The sequence below is a fragment of the Epinephelus moara genome, chromosome 6, assembly GCF_006386435.1.
Source record: "Epinephelus moara isolate mb chromosome 6, YSFRI_EMoa_1.0, whole genome shotgun sequence".
Lineage (NCBI taxonomy): Eukaryota > Metazoa > Chordata > Actinopteri > Perciformes > Serranidae > Epinephelus > Epinephelus moara.
The window spans coordinates 11,518,895-11,538,134 of NC_065511.1; the positions used below are offsets into that span (position 1 = coordinate 11,518,895).

The window sequence follows — 19,240 nt, forward strand, 5'->3', positions numbered from 1 at the left end:
TCACTGTAATTGTCTCATGATCACATTACATTCAGTTGTATACATTTAAAACAGGAAAGCATATGACCAAATGTTGCAAAAAGAGTTGTAAAGATGACATTGCTCACTTGTGGCTGTTGTTTTGGCATGATGCTATACTTTTAAACTGTAACATCATGTTTCCTATATTAGTTGTCATGAATAACACACTGAATTCTTTTTCATCCCACACTAAGTTTACCAAAGTAAAAGTCTACATCCTCAAAATTAGAGGTGGTGTTCATGTCAAGTTTGGTTTTAGAATTGTATCAGAAAGCATTTGGTATGTAGAGTTAAAGAAATAACTGAGGTGTATATAAACACAGCTGTAAATGTTTACAGTATTTGGTTTATCCATGTACGTAAGTTGGGCTGCACGATATGGAGAAAATGAAATATCACGATACTTTTGACCAAATACCTTGACATCGATATTGCAACAACATTGTAGGGTTGACTATTGGTGCTTTCAAAAAAACATTTACACAATGAGATTTTTTGATAAAGGATTATCAGTAATGTGGGTATAATGACTAAGTGGGAAAAGGCAAATAATAGAACAGCAAGAACAATCTGGTAAATTCAGAATATCTCCTCACTCTACTGTAATCCCACCTTTAAAACCAGGAAAAGACATCACTTATGATATTACCATATCAAAAATATAAGACGATATCTACTCTCATATCATGATTTTGCTGTAATACTGATATATTACCCAGCCCTAAATGTAAGAGCATATGGCTTTCTTGAATATGTGTGTTTGCTACATATGTTTTCCTAAATGCCTTTGAGATATCAGTTTTGACCTTTATGATGACGTACCTCGCTGATGAAACCAGTATAACAACTGCAGCTGTTTCATGTCTGTTATTAATATTAACATCATACATACATATGTATACCTTTAAGTCCAGCCATATGTGTATTATTGTGTATTATGCGTTATCGTGTGTGTGTGTGTGTGTGTGTGTGTGTGTGTGTGCGTGCGTGCGTGTATGCGTGTGCATTGGGAAATGGTGGGTGTGTTTGCACAAGAATGTACTGGCTCACGTCCTGCTGCGGTGCTGTCTCTCTCACTCTCTCATCATCCTCACAGTGTCGCTCAGCCTCTGCTCTGATAGATGATATAAAGGCGAGTTAGAGAGAGAGAAAGATGAAAAAGCAAGGACGTGGTGGATGAACAGTGCAGTTGCATGTGCATTCGCATACAGGAGAAAAAGAAAGTGTACTTGTATGTTTTGACCAATGTGAACTTTTCAAGTCTAATGCTTCTTACTAGTATTTTTTAGATTGAAGCTGCCAATGTTCAATACCGTGTGCCAGTGTTGAATATCTCAAATATGACCATTTCCATGCCAAACACAGTTTCTTGGCAGTGTAAAAAAGCCTCATTATGGACTCCTAGCTCTATTAAAGCACAGGATACAATTAGTAAGACCAGTATTGGTACTATGGGTGTAACATGTTAATTAGTTAGCTTTGGAGGTGGTGGTATAGGCAGATTTTTTTTTACCTTTGGAAAGAGCCATGCTAGCTGTTTTTCCCTGTCTCTAGTCTTTATGCTATGCTAATTATCCCCCTGGCTTTAGCTACATAGATGATTCACAGACTTGAGACTGGTATAGACCTTCTCGTCTCAATCGCGGCAATCAAGAAAGAAAAGGAATGAAATGATGAATTATTTATTTTATTTATTGGCCTTTCCAAGGTGTACTCAGGCTAATCGGTTTGGGTAGTGTCTTGGGTCTGTGTGTGAATCTAAAACCTGAATAGATCAGAAGGAAAGAGAGTGTTGTCTGTATTATTAGTAATAATTATGCTATTAAATGATGATGATTTTTAAAAGTGAAATTATTATCTTGTGCAGGAGGTGAAAATAGTATTTTTCAGCTATTTTGATAGATAAGTATTTAAAGAATGCATGTCCTGATCAAGTTTTTTTGGCTCCAGTCCTGATCCAAGTCCTTTGATATTAGATATTTGCCAGTCCGATCTGATACTTGTGTGCTTACCGAAATATTGATTGAATATGTATCAGACACATTGACAGATATATATTTAATCATAACAGACTTTGGTACACCTAATCTCAAATGAATACTTGAGGTCCTCCTTCAGACTTATTACGTTGATGAGCTTTAATTATAGATATGACTGAAAGTTTTACTGGAAGAGGCGACATAACGTCAACAGCCAGAGAGAAGATGCATATCTTACTCTGTTGGACTTGTCGGACAACAGAAACATTAGGTCCACCTCTTGTACAGTGGTATTACAGAGTGGATTACAGAGAGTACACTTTACTCCTTCACATAAGATCTTCGTCTGACTACAGTCAAAACAACAGACAAGTTTTATTTTGTTCTGCCATCAAGTCACTCATGGTATATACGTTAATTAGTGCAAGCTGATACAATCTGCCACCCCATTCACACACTTAGATTGTGCTCACACTGTAGGCTATAGGCACTGTAGACCAGTGCTGCATCATTAGCAGGCTGTGGGGGACACAGTAGGGTATAGTTAAGAAAGGACCTGCATTTGATCTGCGTTATTTTAGCTGATATGGATCTTTCTTAAATACACCCCAAATGACCCTGATCCTACCAATTTTTAGGATCAGCCTAGCTAGGACATCTCTAATTTAAAGAATACAAAAAAATTATTTTTGGATATTAGTCCTTTATCTCTGCTCTTTTTGACCACGTCTGATGTTAATTAAAAACGCATCATGGTGCTGCTGGTATCGGTGTTCCCTCTCCGTCTGTTCTTACACTTTGGGTTGGATCTAATTATCCCTGGGTCTGATATCGATTTGGGTAACTGTAAACCATAATATATTCACACTGATGCTGTTGTGAAAGATTTAGCAAATATAATTGTTTGTGTTTCCAGAGACCCAAGTTTGGCTAAATAATGTTGGCACATAGATTTTGGTCTACTCCATCGCTCTTGTTGGAAACCAGAGAACTCTGAAACAATGGATCTAAATGAGATCAGAGACTGCTCCTGCCCAAGTTACTCATTTGTGTCCAGTATTGGATGGTAACTAGTTACATCTAACAGAAGAATGCAATTACATTAAATGGTAAATGGTAGATGGACCTGCATTTGTATAGCGCCTTTCTAGTCATCCGACCACTCAAAGCACTTTTTACAGTATGAGTCACATTCACCAATTTACACACACACACAGCCATCGGGAGCAACTTGGGGTTCAGTGTCTTGCTCAAGGACACTTCAGCATGCAGACTGGAGGGGCCGGGGATCGAACCACTGATCTTCCGTTTGTTGGACGACCTGCTCTACCTCTGAGCCACAGCCGCCCTAAAATAAAAAACCAAACAAAATAAATGTAATTGTAATCAGCCACATTTACTGAGACAAAATGTAATGAAGTTATGGTTAATAATCACAATGTTGGTGGTTAAGAGAGGCTTACATGTAGGATATAACATTCATTCTGTTCCTTTGCATCTTCTCGCAGTGCAGGAATGTCTTCTTTTGGCACATTATCGGAAAATGTGGATCAGCAAAGCCATTGGGACAAATTTAAGTGCAACACTAATGCAGGACTTTTTAGCTATATTATTAGAAAAGTAAATAATATTTTAATTACTTCATTTTTTTTATTTCTTTATTATCAAATGTTTTAAACTGGGCAAAAATTTAGTTACATTTCTTTGATGAAGTATTTAAAACAATTACATTACACATTACATTTTAAACAGGATAACTAGTAATCTCTAACCTGTTAAATTTCAAAAGTAACTTTTCCAACACAGCACTCTGTATGTAAATTACACTGTACATCTGGAAACTAATTTAAGAATTTATGTTGTACACATGCGAAGAACTAGACCTAATTAAAGTGTAGTAGGTAAATGTGTCAGCAGGGGCAATTCTAGGATCAGAGGTTTAGGGGTGCTGAGCACCCAGAGAGCTGCCCGGACAGGCAAGATAAATTTTACTGTTTTGTACATTTTAACTCAATTTCATTCCCACATTTGTGAAAGAAAAGTCACAACACTTTTTGGGAAAGTCTGTGACTAAACCATCAAATCTGATAAAGGTTATTTAAATGCTGAGCCACAGCAAAAGAGGAATGGATTGGAATCATAAAAGAAACATATCGTAACCCTAATTTCTGGGGGAGGATAACTCATTTTGATACAGCAGCTCCTCAACATACACATAAACAGTATGTATGTTTCTGGAGTAAACCAGCCCCCTATAGTGGGTACCAAAAATACCCAAAATGGATCTTGGACTTATTTTTTGGACTTTTATTTGAAATGCAATGCACAACATGTAACACATTAACAGTAACTGACTTTTTCAATGTTTGTCTCTGCCTTTTTCCTTCTTGTCTGTATTATATAATGCAAATACATAAATAAAAATAGCAAAAATGAGGACTGGTAATGATAATAATGTGTTGGTATTGAGTGGTAGAAGTTAAGAAATGTGCCACATATCCTGGTTTAAGCCAGGTACTTACACCACTACTGCATATCACCCACTCTAGAAGGCAGCGCATTGCTCTGTGCAGATAGAGCGCTCAGAGCCTGAGTCGGGGAAAGGTGGGAGGGACTGGGTGGATCAAACCATTTTTGAGGCACTGGGATTCAATTTCACCCCCAAAAATGGGCTAGAAAGGCCTATGTGTGTCGGTAATTACTCGGTTCAGAGGAACCACAGAAAGTTGCATACCAAATTGAATGGTTCAGGATCAATACATGTAGCATTACACCCTTAATTAATACTAATGCTTGGAATATATTCATGCATGTTTGTGTGCACTGTCTTATTAAGGTCATTTCAGAAACAGAGCTTCCCATTAACAACTAGTGTGATAATTAATTTTTCAGTACATACAGTGTATTATGAAACAAACTGATTCATATCCATCATGTGAGAGTGAGTGTGTGGTAGAGAGATGCAGGCTGTGGAGGGGTGAAAATGTGAAGAAAGCGCGAGAGAGTAGCAGCGAGTGCACGTAGCTTATGGAGAGAAAGGTGCAGGCCTTGATGAGCTGATAGCACATGGACAGACAGCGAGCCAAGCTGTGCCACCGTAATGAGATGCTAATTATATGCTAATGATATGGTAATCTTTCGGCAGTATTCCACCTCACTGGAGAGAAGGGGAATCTGGGAGGCCTTTCACCATTGGTTGGAGACCGGGGACTTCCTGAAGTCAGAGTTCAAAACAAGAAAAAACACACACACACATGCACACACATCCACAAATGATGGGTCTGTGTGCTTGCAGGATCCGGGAGGAGAGAGTCTACAACTGACAGGCAGCCTGGGGAGAATAAGAGTGACCAGTCCCTCACCTTCAATGACCCGCTCTGGCCCATGCAGTGGGAACTGGTGGGTGTAATCGTGTGTGTGTGTGTGTGTTTGTGTGTTCATTGGTCTTATCTGGAAGCCTCCTCTCTCTCTCCTCTCAGCTCTTGTCCTCATGGTGAAGAATGTTCCTCTGACAGGCATAAGTCAGGCAGGCTTTCATGTGTGACTGGAGAGAGAGAGACGGAGGATAGAGGGAGGTAGGCAGATTATGGAGAAAGGAAGAGAGGGAGAAAGAGAGAGAGAGATGAGGTGAAGGGGGTTGTCCATGTTGAACTGAGACAGATGTCGGGGATTGATGAGGCTCGGAGCAACACTGACACACAAACTGTGCCGCAACAAGACAAGCTCATCCCTTCAGCAGATTCCTGTTCATGTGGTTTGACCGATATGTGTTTGTGCACAACAACAGCGGTACAAAAACCAGTGTGTTTGGATATAAAAATGTTGTATTTGTTACAGTAAAGTTCTCGCACAAAATATCAGCCTCAGTCCAGCTTATTCAGTGGCACCATTTACAGCCCTTTTTAGGGTTCATTCATTATGTAACTGTTAAAGATAACTTCCTATTTTTGTAATATCCATGCACTCTATGCACTTGAATTAAGTCGTTGTTCGCCGGGCAGATGTACCACTCCCTACATAAAGTCCTACTAATAAGAGTGCTTTATGCACAACCTCTTTACATCTATACAATAGTTGGCTGAGCCTGTAGCAGTGCAGCCAGACTTTGCTTGTTTGAAGCATTTACTGAGACATTTTATCGAGTATTTTTATTTTTTGTTCCTTTAAGTGTGTTTGTGTTACCATGACTCATTACATAATTTGTCCACTGTGTCTGATTCACACAAAAAGCTTGAATTTCAATAATTCTTACATTGCTAAAATATAATCAACAGCAAAATTCCGTGTATTTATAATAGATTTCCGGTATGGTATGGCCATGTATCCCAACATACACACACGCACACACTCACATAGCAGGGCGGCAGGGCTCAGCCAATCAACACGGCGGATGTGTTTGACTGACATGCGAGGGTGTAATCTGACAGAGCCAGGAGGAGGAGAGGCGGGGTTAGGGATTCACTACGGCAACCGGCAACAGATTGATTGACACCTCAGCTCCCGGGGCAAGATGGTGGGGTGAGAGTCAGGATGGGGGCGGAGAGTGGTAGAGACATAGATGGAGGAAGGGAGGAGGAGAGATGAGGGGGAATATGAAGCAGAAAGAAAAATCTGACACAGCTTTTCTGCGTGAGTGTGATTTGTTGCAAATAGTCACCGCTCTAAATTTTGGAGATTGTTTATGAAACACAGTATGATGCATAAAATTGTTCAAAAGATGCAAAACAGGTTATGCAATATAGTTAACCCTAACTATATAGCTTGATTACATAAACTAAACAATAGAACATAATCATCCTAAACTCAAGTTAAGAACACGTCTCTATCTGTCTCTCTCTCTCTCTCTCTCCTGCCCTCCTTCCCTGCTCTCGTTCTGTTGTGTTTAATCAGCCTCTGGTGGACGTGGATATTGATTGAGGGTCAGTAATCTGCTCAGGGTTGGTAGCCTGCCAGGACCAGATGTGTGTATATACATGTGTGTGTGTGTGTGTATGCTATCATGGTGTGTATGTTTGCTAAAAGCAGGTGTGTATATCATGGGTGAGCAGTACACACACACACACACACACACACACACACACACACACACACACACACACACACACACACAAGGCAAGTGGACTCTATTGTAGCCTTGCTTTAGCTAAGTCCAGCTCCTCCAGAGGAGCTTGTTCAAAGCTGCTAAAATCCATACAGCATCCTGGACGTGCTTGCTCTGGATGATGTACGTGTGTGTGTGTGTGTGTGTGTGTGTGTGTGTGTGTGTGAGAGAGAGAGTGTGTTTGTATGCTATAGCTGAGGGGCAGCTAAGATAAAGACAGAGAGATTGTTTTGTGGTTACTGTTTGCATTTGTGTCTTCTACATAGAGAAAGTGTGTGTTTTGTGCTCTTGTTTTGCATATGAAGTTTTTCACAACTCTATACATGATATTTATTTTCATATGTGTGTGTGTGTGTGTGTGTGTGTGTGTGTGTGTGTGTGTGTGTGTGTGTGTATGTGTGTGTGTGCAAACATATACACACGCTAGTGAGATAGGATTGTACGATTGGTTGTGTTCCAGTGTTTCAGAGAACAGTTATGATTCTGTGCATGATTATGTTTGTGTGTAAGTGTGAAGCTTGTGTTGTTGGCTTTCACTTTGTGTGTGTGTGTGTGTGTGTGTGTGTGTAAAGTGAGTCAGCGATCAAGATGCCTCACTGAGGGTTTAGTTCACAAAGGTGTGCGTCTGTTTTTTTTGCACATTTGTGTGCCTGTGTACCCTTCATGTGTTTGTGTTTGTGTGTGTGTGTGTGTTTGTGCACTCCCCAGGGCCGGTCCTCGTGCTCTGGTGGACGTTGCTTGCTAGCTGCCTCCATTCATCTGCTTTATTCTCACACACTACAAAGCAGCACTGCTCCCTAGATGCAACCCCCCGAACACATGCACAAACATACACATGGACACACAAAGTCTCTCTCACATACACACACACACAAAGACACACACACACACAGTCCTACATCACCAACAGTGGACTATCATTCTACACCAACCAAGTGTGGACCATGTACTTGTAACTTAAAGAGGCAACAGATAGGATNATGCTGGCCAGCTAGGAATTAACTAGCAGCCAGTACAGTACAGTCCTCTCTCAGCTAGCTAACATTTAGCCGTGTTACTTACTGATCCATTAGAAAGAAAGCTAGCTGGACATCGGTTTTGAAGCCTCTTTGGTCACGGAGCTCCCTCCATCTCTTGAACGCCTGACTGAGGTTTACTCTTGTTTTTCTTCTCCTTTTATCACTCTCCTTTTTGTGCATCCTCGCCTCCTCAAACAGAGGAGCTTGTTTTCTTTTGGGAGGCCGTTTTTCACTTGTTTCCAAACTTTGTCCGTCTGCCATTGTGCTCATGACTCAACTATCTCATGCCCAACTCTTCATGAGGACCAGCTCCAGTCCCTGATTGGCTGACCGACCAGTTTTGCAATACATGACGGGTTTCCTGCCGTAAAGCAGATTTTTTTCCACGAAATTTCACCCCCGGTAGCAGAAGCTTATTACAAAGATTGCAAAGCCACTAAGTAACCTATGTAAACGCTGATAGTCTGATTTTAATGTGGCCACTACCCTGTGCAACCCACATTATTTTCATAATGGTATATTTAGGAAAAAATGCTGTCTGTTGTCTCTTTAAACAAGACAATTTATTTTAATATAAATGCAAGAATGCTTTTTTTGTAGAAAAAAATTGCAAATAGTGGACTGTGCAACCCTGACTAATGTCTACTGATCAAAGGAAGACCCTTCATAGCCTACATTGAAACAGTCTGTGGTGAACAAAAACTGAATAGATACAAAGACCTTCTTTTTGTCTCTCAGTAATTGTTTTAACTTTATTGTTTTCAACATTTCTTCCATAGTCTGGGTGAATTCCTTATTTTTGATTGGCTGCAGGATGTCCATCACTGCCTGATACAGGACACCTCTTAAGTACTTCCAGTGAAACTGTCTGTTCACCGTTCCAAATAAATGCGCTGGCTGTATCAGCCTGTAACTAAGATGAGTAACCATAGCAACAGGGATGCAGTCAAAGCCTCCACTGAAATATTTTACAACACGTTAACAAGCTAACGTCTAATTGCAGCGATGAGTAACATTTCTCTTAACGTAACACACAAGCAGTACACTGCCCGTCAGAATTTACTGATACTACGAATTGTATAAGTGATAATCCACATTATAAAGTGTGGAAAAAAATATGTTTGTGAGTCGTTTAATCCCTGCTCCAGCCTGCAGGGGCAGTACTAATTACGAACTTTAACACTTACACCTGATGATGTTAGCATATTTGAAAGCACAACGAATAGCGGACCTTCAAAACGTCTCCTGTTAGCATGTCAGGACATTGTCGGTGAATGTGTAATGCCTCTGAGGTCCACTGTTAGATAGATTTGCAAGTATACACACACACACACCCACACACACCCACACACGCCCTACCCCCACTGGGCCGTCTTTTTCCCCCCATTGTGTACTCCTTTCCTCCCTCTCTCTCTCTCTCTCTCTCTCTCTCTCTCTCTCTCTCTCTCTCTCTCTCTCTCTCTCTCTTCATCATGATAACAACAACAGAGTTGAAGCCTCTTGAAATACTCACTTTGAATATCAAATTGGTTGTGTGTGTGTGTGGGCAGCTGCTGACATTTTTGGTAAGACAGTTTGTTCACTGCCTTTTTGGGTGTGTGTTTATCTGTGTGTGTATCTGTTGTGTTTTTTAAGTGTATAGTTTGTGTGTGTACATCTGCACCATTGTAAGTTGCATGGTTACAGTGTGTGTGATTATATTTGTATGAAGGTGTTAGTGTTTTCAAGTGGATGTATGTAGTTTGTGGGGCCACCAAGACTCATGGGAGTTGTACCGATGGCTCCTTTGCCTCACCATGCCTGTGTTGTGTGTGTGTGTGTGTGTGTTTGTTTGAGGGTGGGTGGGTGGATTTGTGGTTTCAAGTGCAAGGATGAAAGATCTCTCTGTGTGACTTCCTCATGAACTCTCTGGGCTTCTTGTGGGCACACACACTGTGTATAAGTGCACTAATACAGAAGGGTGTCCACACATTCTCTGACATGAACATGTTAAATTTACAGCCAGTGTGTACATCCATGCAGGCAAAGCAGATTCGGCAGAAAGTGTATTCACATACAATACGTAGACCACCAAAAAACTACTACTGCTACAGGACAGGACAATTGTAGTAGATAACAGATGAATAAGGGCACAGCAGTCAAAGGCTATGAATATCTGTAAATGTATGATTTTGCAGGAGTTAAACAGGTGCTTTGCCAAATTAGAATTGATATTAAAATTGCTTCCTTTACAAGCAAAAGTGTACTTGTGGCAACAAGTGCTGCTGTCATCAACATGGCTAAAGTGTAAACACATCATTTTGAAGAGAGAGAAATGTTCATACTGTTTTTCAAGTGTAGAGAGCACCATTTACAACAGGCCTTATCAACATTCTTTGTTACTATTGGCACAGCAAAGGTTGTACTTTTGCAGAGGTGGCAAAGTGATGCACCATCAGGTAACGCAGTGTAACAATGTAACAGCTATTACAAACTCAGGATTCAAGCCCACATATGTTACTGTAATCCGACGTGAATATGTTTTTTCTGATTCAATTATCAGTTATTTGAGGGGATGACGATAAAGCACTACGTTACAGCGCAATGTGTAGAGGAGGTTGAGGCAGGATGAATATATCAAAAAGAAAATAGTATCTGCGGGTGGGGTTACATGTCTGCCTGAGCAGTTAGGCTCACCAGGAAAGCTGCAACAGCATTTAGAGGACAGGTAAGGAATGGCAGAAATGGAACAAAGGAGACGTCAGAAATACATGCCACAATCTAAAGAGAGGAAGTGGAAAAGGAAGAGGGGAAGAGGAGGATGATGCAGATAAATGCTCTACAGCAACGAGCAGGCAGAAACACAAGTGCAATTTCATGCCTGAAATGCATAAATATAACCTCCGTTTTACCAAACCAAAAAGTCTACAAAATGGTGCAAATTTAAAACAACAACAACAAACTAAAGAATGTCCAATGAAAATGCTTTGGCAACTGTGTTTGTATAACCATTGGCTTTACATGTACACTTACTGTTAATGAGCGTTGCATTTGGAGTCATGTTTTACAATAAACATCAAACCTTTTGAGTCGTGATAATGTTGTTATGTGTGTTGTCAGTTTGCACAGGGTGAGTACAACTCCGGCGGGTTTGACCTGAATGTGATGCCAGTTTGGAGGAACGACATCACCGGTAATGGAGTAGTGGTCAGCATCATTGACGATGGTGAGTCTTAACCTTCACTGTTACACAGACTGTCTGAATCTTTAAATAGGTACACAGGTACAGGATGCCTTAAAATTAAAATTAAATACTGCAGATTAATTATACAGATGTGGAGTTTCTGGCCAAAATAAGAACACTGTGGCATAAGGAATGTGTACAAACACAAAACATTAGTTTGTAACAGGACTCGTGCTTAGCAATAGTTTGCGACTATCCAAAACAATTTGAGATTGGCAAAGACCTGTCAAGTTTGGTGTGATGAATCTGAACTCTGGCCCTCTGTGGAGAGGGTGAATGATTTATGTTAGTGCCTCCCCCCTTCTTCACCACCTCCACCGCCACCACCGTCATCTTCGTCTCAGTCACGCCACAATGAGAATTCATTTCTCTCTGATTGCTGGGATATCTGGCAACAAGGGAAATGAGAGAGCGGCATCTTATGGGCTCATTCATCAAGAACTAATTGAAGCCTCACTAGTCTCAAGTGCTGATAGAGCTGGAGTAGTGTTGGAGTGTGCTGTTTTGTATGTGTGTGTTAAAGTGTTCATGCGACACTCTTTTTTGCATCTAAGTGGCTCTGACTCTGCAGCATGTGTGTGACAGTGGACTCTGAGAAAATGTCCTATAAAAGTGGCATTATTCTAAGAAATGGCATATTTGTATGGGGTGTGTTTTTTCTCCACTCACATCCATGCATGTCTATCTGCTTGCATGTGTGTTGATTCTCACTTGGCTGTCTGTTTTTGATAAAAGATGCTGCTATTATGGTGGAATGTTGTGGACAGAGGGCCCTCTCTTTGCTGTGCATCCCTCTGCATACAGACAGCTACTCAGTGTGTGTGTGTGTGTGTGTGTGTGTGTGTGTGGGTATTGGTGGCGAGGGATGGAGGGTGGATACAGAATGAGCAAGCAAGCGAGAGAAAAAGAGAAAGAAATTAAATAGAGGAAGGATATAGAGGGAAATGTCAGGCGAAAGCAAGAGTAAAAAGGATTCAGAGAGGGGGCGAGTGCGTGTGTTAATGTGTGTGTGTGTGTGTGTGTGTGTGTGTGTGTGTGTGTGTGAGACAGAGAGTATTAGACTTGCACCACTGAATCTCCTCTCCTCTGAGGCTATTGTACTCTGCTCCACCTCTCTGTATTGATTCCACCGGGCAAGAGCTCCCTCACTCTTTCTCTCTCCGTCTCTTTCTTTCTCTTTCTCTCATTTTCTTGGTCTTTTCCTCTTCTTTTTTCCTGTTCCCTCTTTGTTAACTAGGAGGTGACTCCTTCCTCTGGCCACCTTTCTTTTTTTTTCTTTTTTTTTCCTTCCTTCCCTCCCTTCCTCTCTCTCTCTTTCCCTCCCTCCCTCTCGGACAGTCTGCCTCTCACAGCTGAAGGATCATGTACACGCTCACCTTTAGCCACCTTTCAATCGATGCCTATTGATTTTAATATCACAATGAAATAAATTATTTTTCTTTGAGTGAAAGCGCCCCCGCCTACCCCTCCTCCTCCCACCTTCTCTATCTCCACCCTTCAATCCAATCCCTCTGTTTTAGAGGTAATGTAATTGGCATCTGAGGTCGGCCTTCTACAAGAGGTCGGCTCACATTCACCATGCCACCTTCAATTTGTATGCCTGTGTTTGGGTTTGCTTCTGACTCTCGTCTTCCAGACTTTTGTCTCACAATGGCACCATCAGATATATCTGCATTAGATTAATTTGATTACTGTATTCTATGGACATCAGCATGACCTTTTAAAAGCAGAGCTCAATAAAATCAAGTGCCTCATTTACCAATGTGCACATGCACATTTTATTTGCAAGAAACTTGCATATGCTTATTTCTATGCAAAAAAATCAGATTTATGAATTTCTTCTTGTGCCTGAGAATGTGTGTACATTTAAGAACCATTTTTTCACCCATGTACCGACAAACCACTATTGGTGCACAGTAATGTAATCATGAGTAATCCAATTCCTAAATTACAAACACACAAAATAACTGTCAACCATGTAAGTGATCGATAGATTGTCAACTTTTGTTAGATGTGCATTTGCTTTTTTTTTTTTTTTGAAAATTTTATTCAGAGCGAAATTGTGCCATCAACATCTTGATTTTATCACTGAGCACCTGTGGTTGTAGGAGATCCAAAGGATCTGTTAATGACATCCTGTTGTAATCAGTCTGCATTAATTCTGATCGATTACACTAAGCAGGTACATTTTCTATTATGCTAAAACTGTTTTAAAAAGCATATTAATAATCTAAGTTTGATGTGGAAGTGTCATATTAACAGTGTTGTGGCAATCCAGTGTTCTTAAGCTATGAAACATTAGACACATTTGTAGAGAGAAAGCTTGACATCATATATTATATTTGTAAGTATGACTAGGCGATATGGCCCAAAATGTCACAATACACATTTTTGCATTAGTCGGTATCAATGATTATCACTTTTGATATCAAGTGATTATCTCTTTCAAGATGAAAGGCTGATTTTTGCTGATTCTCTTGAGTGAGAGTTGAAGAAACCAGATAGGTTATTAATGGTTTGAACTATTTTTTATTGTCAGAAAAAGACAAACACTTGCCAAACAGCAGAATTTCACAAATCTGAGGCTGATTTAAAACAGTTAAAATCAAAAATAGACAAAGGATTTTTTTTTCTAGTAAGCAGCATGTCAAACTCTTCATACAGACAGTTGATGGCATTTTATAATTGTTTTAGCTGACAATGTCAACAAAATAAATAGAAAAAAAGCTCAACTCTGGTCAGTATTTTCTATACAACTTTGAAATGCATGGTATGTAATTACTGCTCTGTGGGAAAAGTCTGACTGGAGGACTTTCTTTCAGAAAGGGATTCCCTGGTTCAAGTTAGGGAGGAAAGTTGTGGAGGGTGTTAAAATGAATAGATTTCTGCTAGAGAGGGCTTTGGCAGAAAGCCCCCAAACAAACTCCCATGTTAAGTTTTTGCTGTTCCTCAATCAAAACAATAACAAAAGACAGACTTTAATGACTTTGTGAAGTAGTGTGGATCATTCAGTGCCAATCAGAGTCTATCTGGCATGACTCAGTCATAAATCACGAACACGGAAATGCATTTAAGTTTTATTTTTGTTACCTTTCGTCACTTATATCATTATTCTAATGAAATAGCCGCAAGTGAGTCACGCTAAATTGCTAACTTACTAGTAGCATTAGATGAGTCAACTACTGCAGCCGGGTTATCACTGGACATGCAAGTGCCCAGATTTATTAATTGTTGCACAGATGCCCGTCAGCACTCACCTGGCCGTTCACACCAGAGGCGCATTTCTCCGCAATGGTCAACAGCAGTTCTGCTCTGTCACATGTAGAGCGCTGTTTCTGTCTGCTTGTGTTTGTGTGTGTGTGTGTGTGTGTGTGTGTGTGTGTGTGGCTCTTCTCATCTCTTTCGCTCTCTGTTTAGACACAACTGATGAATTTGTGGAAGCATGCATGCATATGCTATCATTTATCATAGTCACATGTTTTATATATCTAATATAAACTTTATATAGTTCAAAATAGATTATCAGTGTATTTTCTTGCCAGATTTTCTGGCAGCTGATAGATAAAATAAACCAGACTCTGAAATTATGGCTGCAGATGGCTTGCTGGCCAGAGCGCTTGGTGCCATGATGCGTCCAGTGTGAACAGCCCAATCAGCTAACATGGGCGCCAAAGGCAAGCGGTCAGCGCCCCAAGGAAAATCCACATGCTTTGCAGCACTTTCACATTCAGTGTGAACCCGCCGTCACTTTGCACATTAGGTTGGTTGATGGTCACATCTTATTGTTCTTCTACTGCTACTACCACTACTATTACAACTACTTCTTGTCATTTATAGCAGGTGGCTGATAGGATTTAGGTGCATTAGCATCCATCTCTACTGGTGAATGGGTGGTCGAACTATATTGAGCATTTAATCAACATTTGTTATGCTTCTATTGAGGAAAATTTTACAGAGGTGACTATGGTTATTGGGGTTTTTTTTGTATCTTTTTTAGTTGATTAGCAGAAAAATAAGTTCTTATACTGGGATAACTGAATAATTGTTTGAGTCAATTTTCAAGGAAAATGGCTGAAAATGTGGTTCCAGGTTCCCAAAGGTGAGAACTGTGGTAAATTGAATGTTTTTGGTTTGTTGATTGGACAAAAGAAGACATTTCATGCCGTCACCTTGAGCTCAAAAATGTTGAGATGGGCTTTTATCACTGTTTTCTCATGTTTTATAGACCAAGTGATAAATTGAGAAAATATACAGCAGCAGCAGCAGCAGCAGTAACATGCTGGGAGGCTTTCCTGCCTGCCCACTGCTGGGATGCTACAGTATCTTCCCTTCGTTGTCTGTGATGTTTTCATCTTTGTTTCTCTCATGTAACTTCTATTGTCCACAACAAGTGACTCAACTTTAAGTCTTTTAAAGAGATGGGGTTGACCATAAATAAATACAATTTTTGGGAGTGTTCCTGTGTGTAACAGAGCTTATACTTGCGCAAGCAGATTATAATGAAACAGCTGATGTTTATCATTGTTCATTGTTCATTATTTGATAAATAGCAACTTTCTGTCCACATTTACAACTCGTTCAATGCATGCTCTCATAGATGAGCCCGTTGAACCCTTTCATTGGAAGAATAAAAAACGACTGTCACATGTAGTGTACATCAACATAAACAGCAGTCATTAGCCATGAGTGGGTTAAAGCTATAGATTCATCAGTGAAATGGCATCCACCTTCCACCCACCTTGTCCCATGACAGCCCACAGTGTCCCCGTCACCCTGCTATCAACAGTGGCCTCGGTCCCTCCTGGCCGGGCGGCCCAAAAGCACTCAAATATTGATTGGCGCTTACGCCATTGTCATTACATGTCATTGGTACACAGAGAGACATAGGACACAAATTAGACTGGGGAAGGAAGGTGGGTGGGTGGGTGGGTGGATGGATGGATGGATGGATGGATGGACAAAGAGAGAAAGAAAATAGGGGGAGATGTACACAAAGAAGACCGAGCAGTGTCAAAGATAATTCAGTGAGAGATTCCTATAATGCAGGACAGATTATGTCATACTGATTTGCAAAGAGCAAGGAAATGTTCCATTTAGGATATGCTGTCGTCTTTGCAGAGCATCACAACAGTACATTGTGTACAGTAGGATATATACAGGTAAACATCAATTTGAGCCAATTCCGTCTTCTCTCTCTACCTCTCTTTGCTGCACTCTGTGTCAGATGCACACATTGTACCATTCCTTTTTTGTGTTTTAGGAATCACAGTAAGGTGAAGATGGTGGGATTTTATAGTTGTACCTTGAAAAGCATGGAGAAGCTGAGAGAATAAAGCGAGGCCAGTATACAGTAGATGCAGAGCTGTGTTTATGTTGTCATACTGCATGTGTGTGTGTGGTAAAACATTTTATGGCTGATTATAAAGGCTTACGTAGCTGCTGTGAGAGGCAAAGCTGTATTTTTGATATTCTACAGTCTCAGCTGATTGACTTAATGAGGTGTGTTCATACAGCATGAAAAGCGTTTACTGTCTGCTCATGATGCATGTCTACATTTGTACTGAGTGTCAGTGTCCTACAGAAACCTTGCATATTTAAAAAGCCAATTTGGATAATGAAATCTGTATTTTTAGAACTGCAGTGTACATTTTTAATTGGCTTTCTTGGTCAGTGTGTCATAATCTGTGGTGTCATGATACACCATGCACCATGCACCTGGGATGCTGTCATCTGAGGGCTATGCTGAACATTAGCATTATTACAAGATTTAAAATATTAGTCATCCAAAATATTTAGTCACCATATTTTACAGGGATTCCTCAACAGCTGGTGTTTTGAATTTTACCACAAACGTACCATAGAAAAGAACAAATCAAAATTTACGGTATAAAGAGCAGCTTTTGCTTTTAATTGACTAATACTGAAAAACTAAAATGGTATGCAATGTGATTTGTATGTGTTAACTTAGCCACATACTGGTGTGATGACTTGTATCATTACTATTACTACTATCTGAGCACACACAGTATTTTCTCTGTGTGCAGTGTGAACAAAACAGGCCATAATTTCCCAAATCACTGCGCATTTGAAAACGTGTTAACACACAAACCACTAAACACACAGCCGGCTGCTGTTGACGTAGCACAAAATAAGAGCATGATTATCATGATTATCTTTCCCCACCAAGCAACAAAGTCATTGACAGGTAGCTAACAAACTGGTCGCCAAGCAACACAGAAGTACCTGTATGAGTGTAATTTTTGGTTATTAAATTTAATGTTTATTTTTTATTTTCTTTTTTGAATTTGGGAAAATGTCTGTCACAGTCAATGCTGTATATTTTATCTGCATAGGCGTTTATCAGGCTAGTGTTTTCAACAGAGCGAGCCAATGCTGGTAACTGCATAATAAGATAAACTTCATCTTTACAATGTGTACGTCTCCAATTTTTTCATCATGCTCACGGTGTGTGTATGCATCCGTGCATTAAGGCAGGCTCCTGGCTTACGTCCAAAGAGTGTCAGAAGTCTGCGTGTGCATGTGTGTGTGTGGGGCTGTTTGGTAGAAATGACACTGGCCGGCTATGTAAAAGTGTGTCTGACAGGGGGAGCGACGGAGTCAGCGCTTTTTTTTCCTCCCTCCTTGCCCCCCGCTGTTCAATCCATCCAGCTGCTGTCACCACAGGGGAGCAGACAATCTATCAAGGCATCGGGATGCATTCTCCTCACCTGCGCCGCGCCTTTAATGAACAGCCAACATGATCCCGGCTGACAAGCAGGAAATGGATGTAATAAAGATTGTTTCTGCATGCTCTTTGCATCCCTGATAAATCACCTTGCTGTGCAACAGATACGGGAGCCACATGGAAATTTGATTTCACACGGCAAGGGGGAGGAAGAAGAGAACAGTGGGGGAAAAAGAGAGCTGCTAGTGGCAGGGTCACTCTATTTTATTCCCCTTTTTTCTCCAGCGGAGCGGTGGAGCAAAGTGTGTGGGGGTTGAATGGAGGGAATGTTTTTTTTTTTTTTGCCTGGGCTCTTACATATCCCACCAACGCTCTGTTAAACCTGGAACATAACTCTCTGCCTATAACTCTATAAACAATAACTGACAATGTGTGCAGACGTTCACGTAGGTGTGTGTCATCATACTTGGACATGACATTAATGTGTGCACTAGGGGGCAGGGCCGCATTTACCAAAAGTAGAATACACAGCAAATAAATGAACCAAAAGATGCAATCTATTGCATCACGAGAAAGTAGGACTACTAAACAAAAATATACATAAAACAATAAACAAAGTAAAACTTCTCAGTATCTATGGATGTCAACCAACCAGAGTTTGATTTACAGGACCTCAAATATACACAATGTGTAGAGTTTGGAGGTGTACAGAAGGGTCCTCTGGGAACCTCTGCAAGCTACAATTACCCAGAAACCCCTTCTATGTTTGCGAGCATCCTCGTAAAGTATGTGTTCGTCTGTCCACTTTAGTATTCTCAGTGTCCCCATAATGTACACACACACCTCTCCAATCTATTCATACACTGTAAAAAATCTCTCTTTTAGAAGTTATCATATATGTCTGTAAGAATGTCCCTTGCAAATCAACTTGTTCATTTCTTTCTTGTTTTTAAATTCATCTTAGCAAAAGCCCTTATTTATTTTGACCATCCTTTAAAAAAAATCTGGCATTGCTGAAACTAAAGCTTCATATGTTTGTGCAAAAAGCTGGCCTCCCCACAAACTGATAAAGAACAAATAAAAGAAATAAAGAAACAACATTGTCCCATTATTGCAGTGTAGAGCTAGTTTTTCCTTGCATTTTTAAGTATAACTGAAGTCAACGTGGTGTCATGAGATTGCTGCCATCTTTATTTAGGGGAAAGGGGTCTG

At 40.4% G+C, this 19,240-nt stretch overlaps 1 protein-coding gene across 1 annotated transcript in view; it reads left to right on the top strand.

Annotated features, from left to right (window-relative positions):
- The window catches only part of LOC126392328 (proprotein convertase subtilisin/kexin type 4-like), a 227,053-nt gene that overhangs the window by 40,664 nt on the left and 167,149 nt on the right, over positions 1–19,240 (top strand). The window contains 2 exon segments of the mRNA XM_050047662.1: positions 5,296–5,399; positions 11,220–11,325. Coding sequence (XP_049903619.1) covers positions 5,296–5,399; positions 11,220–11,325 — 210 coding nt within the window.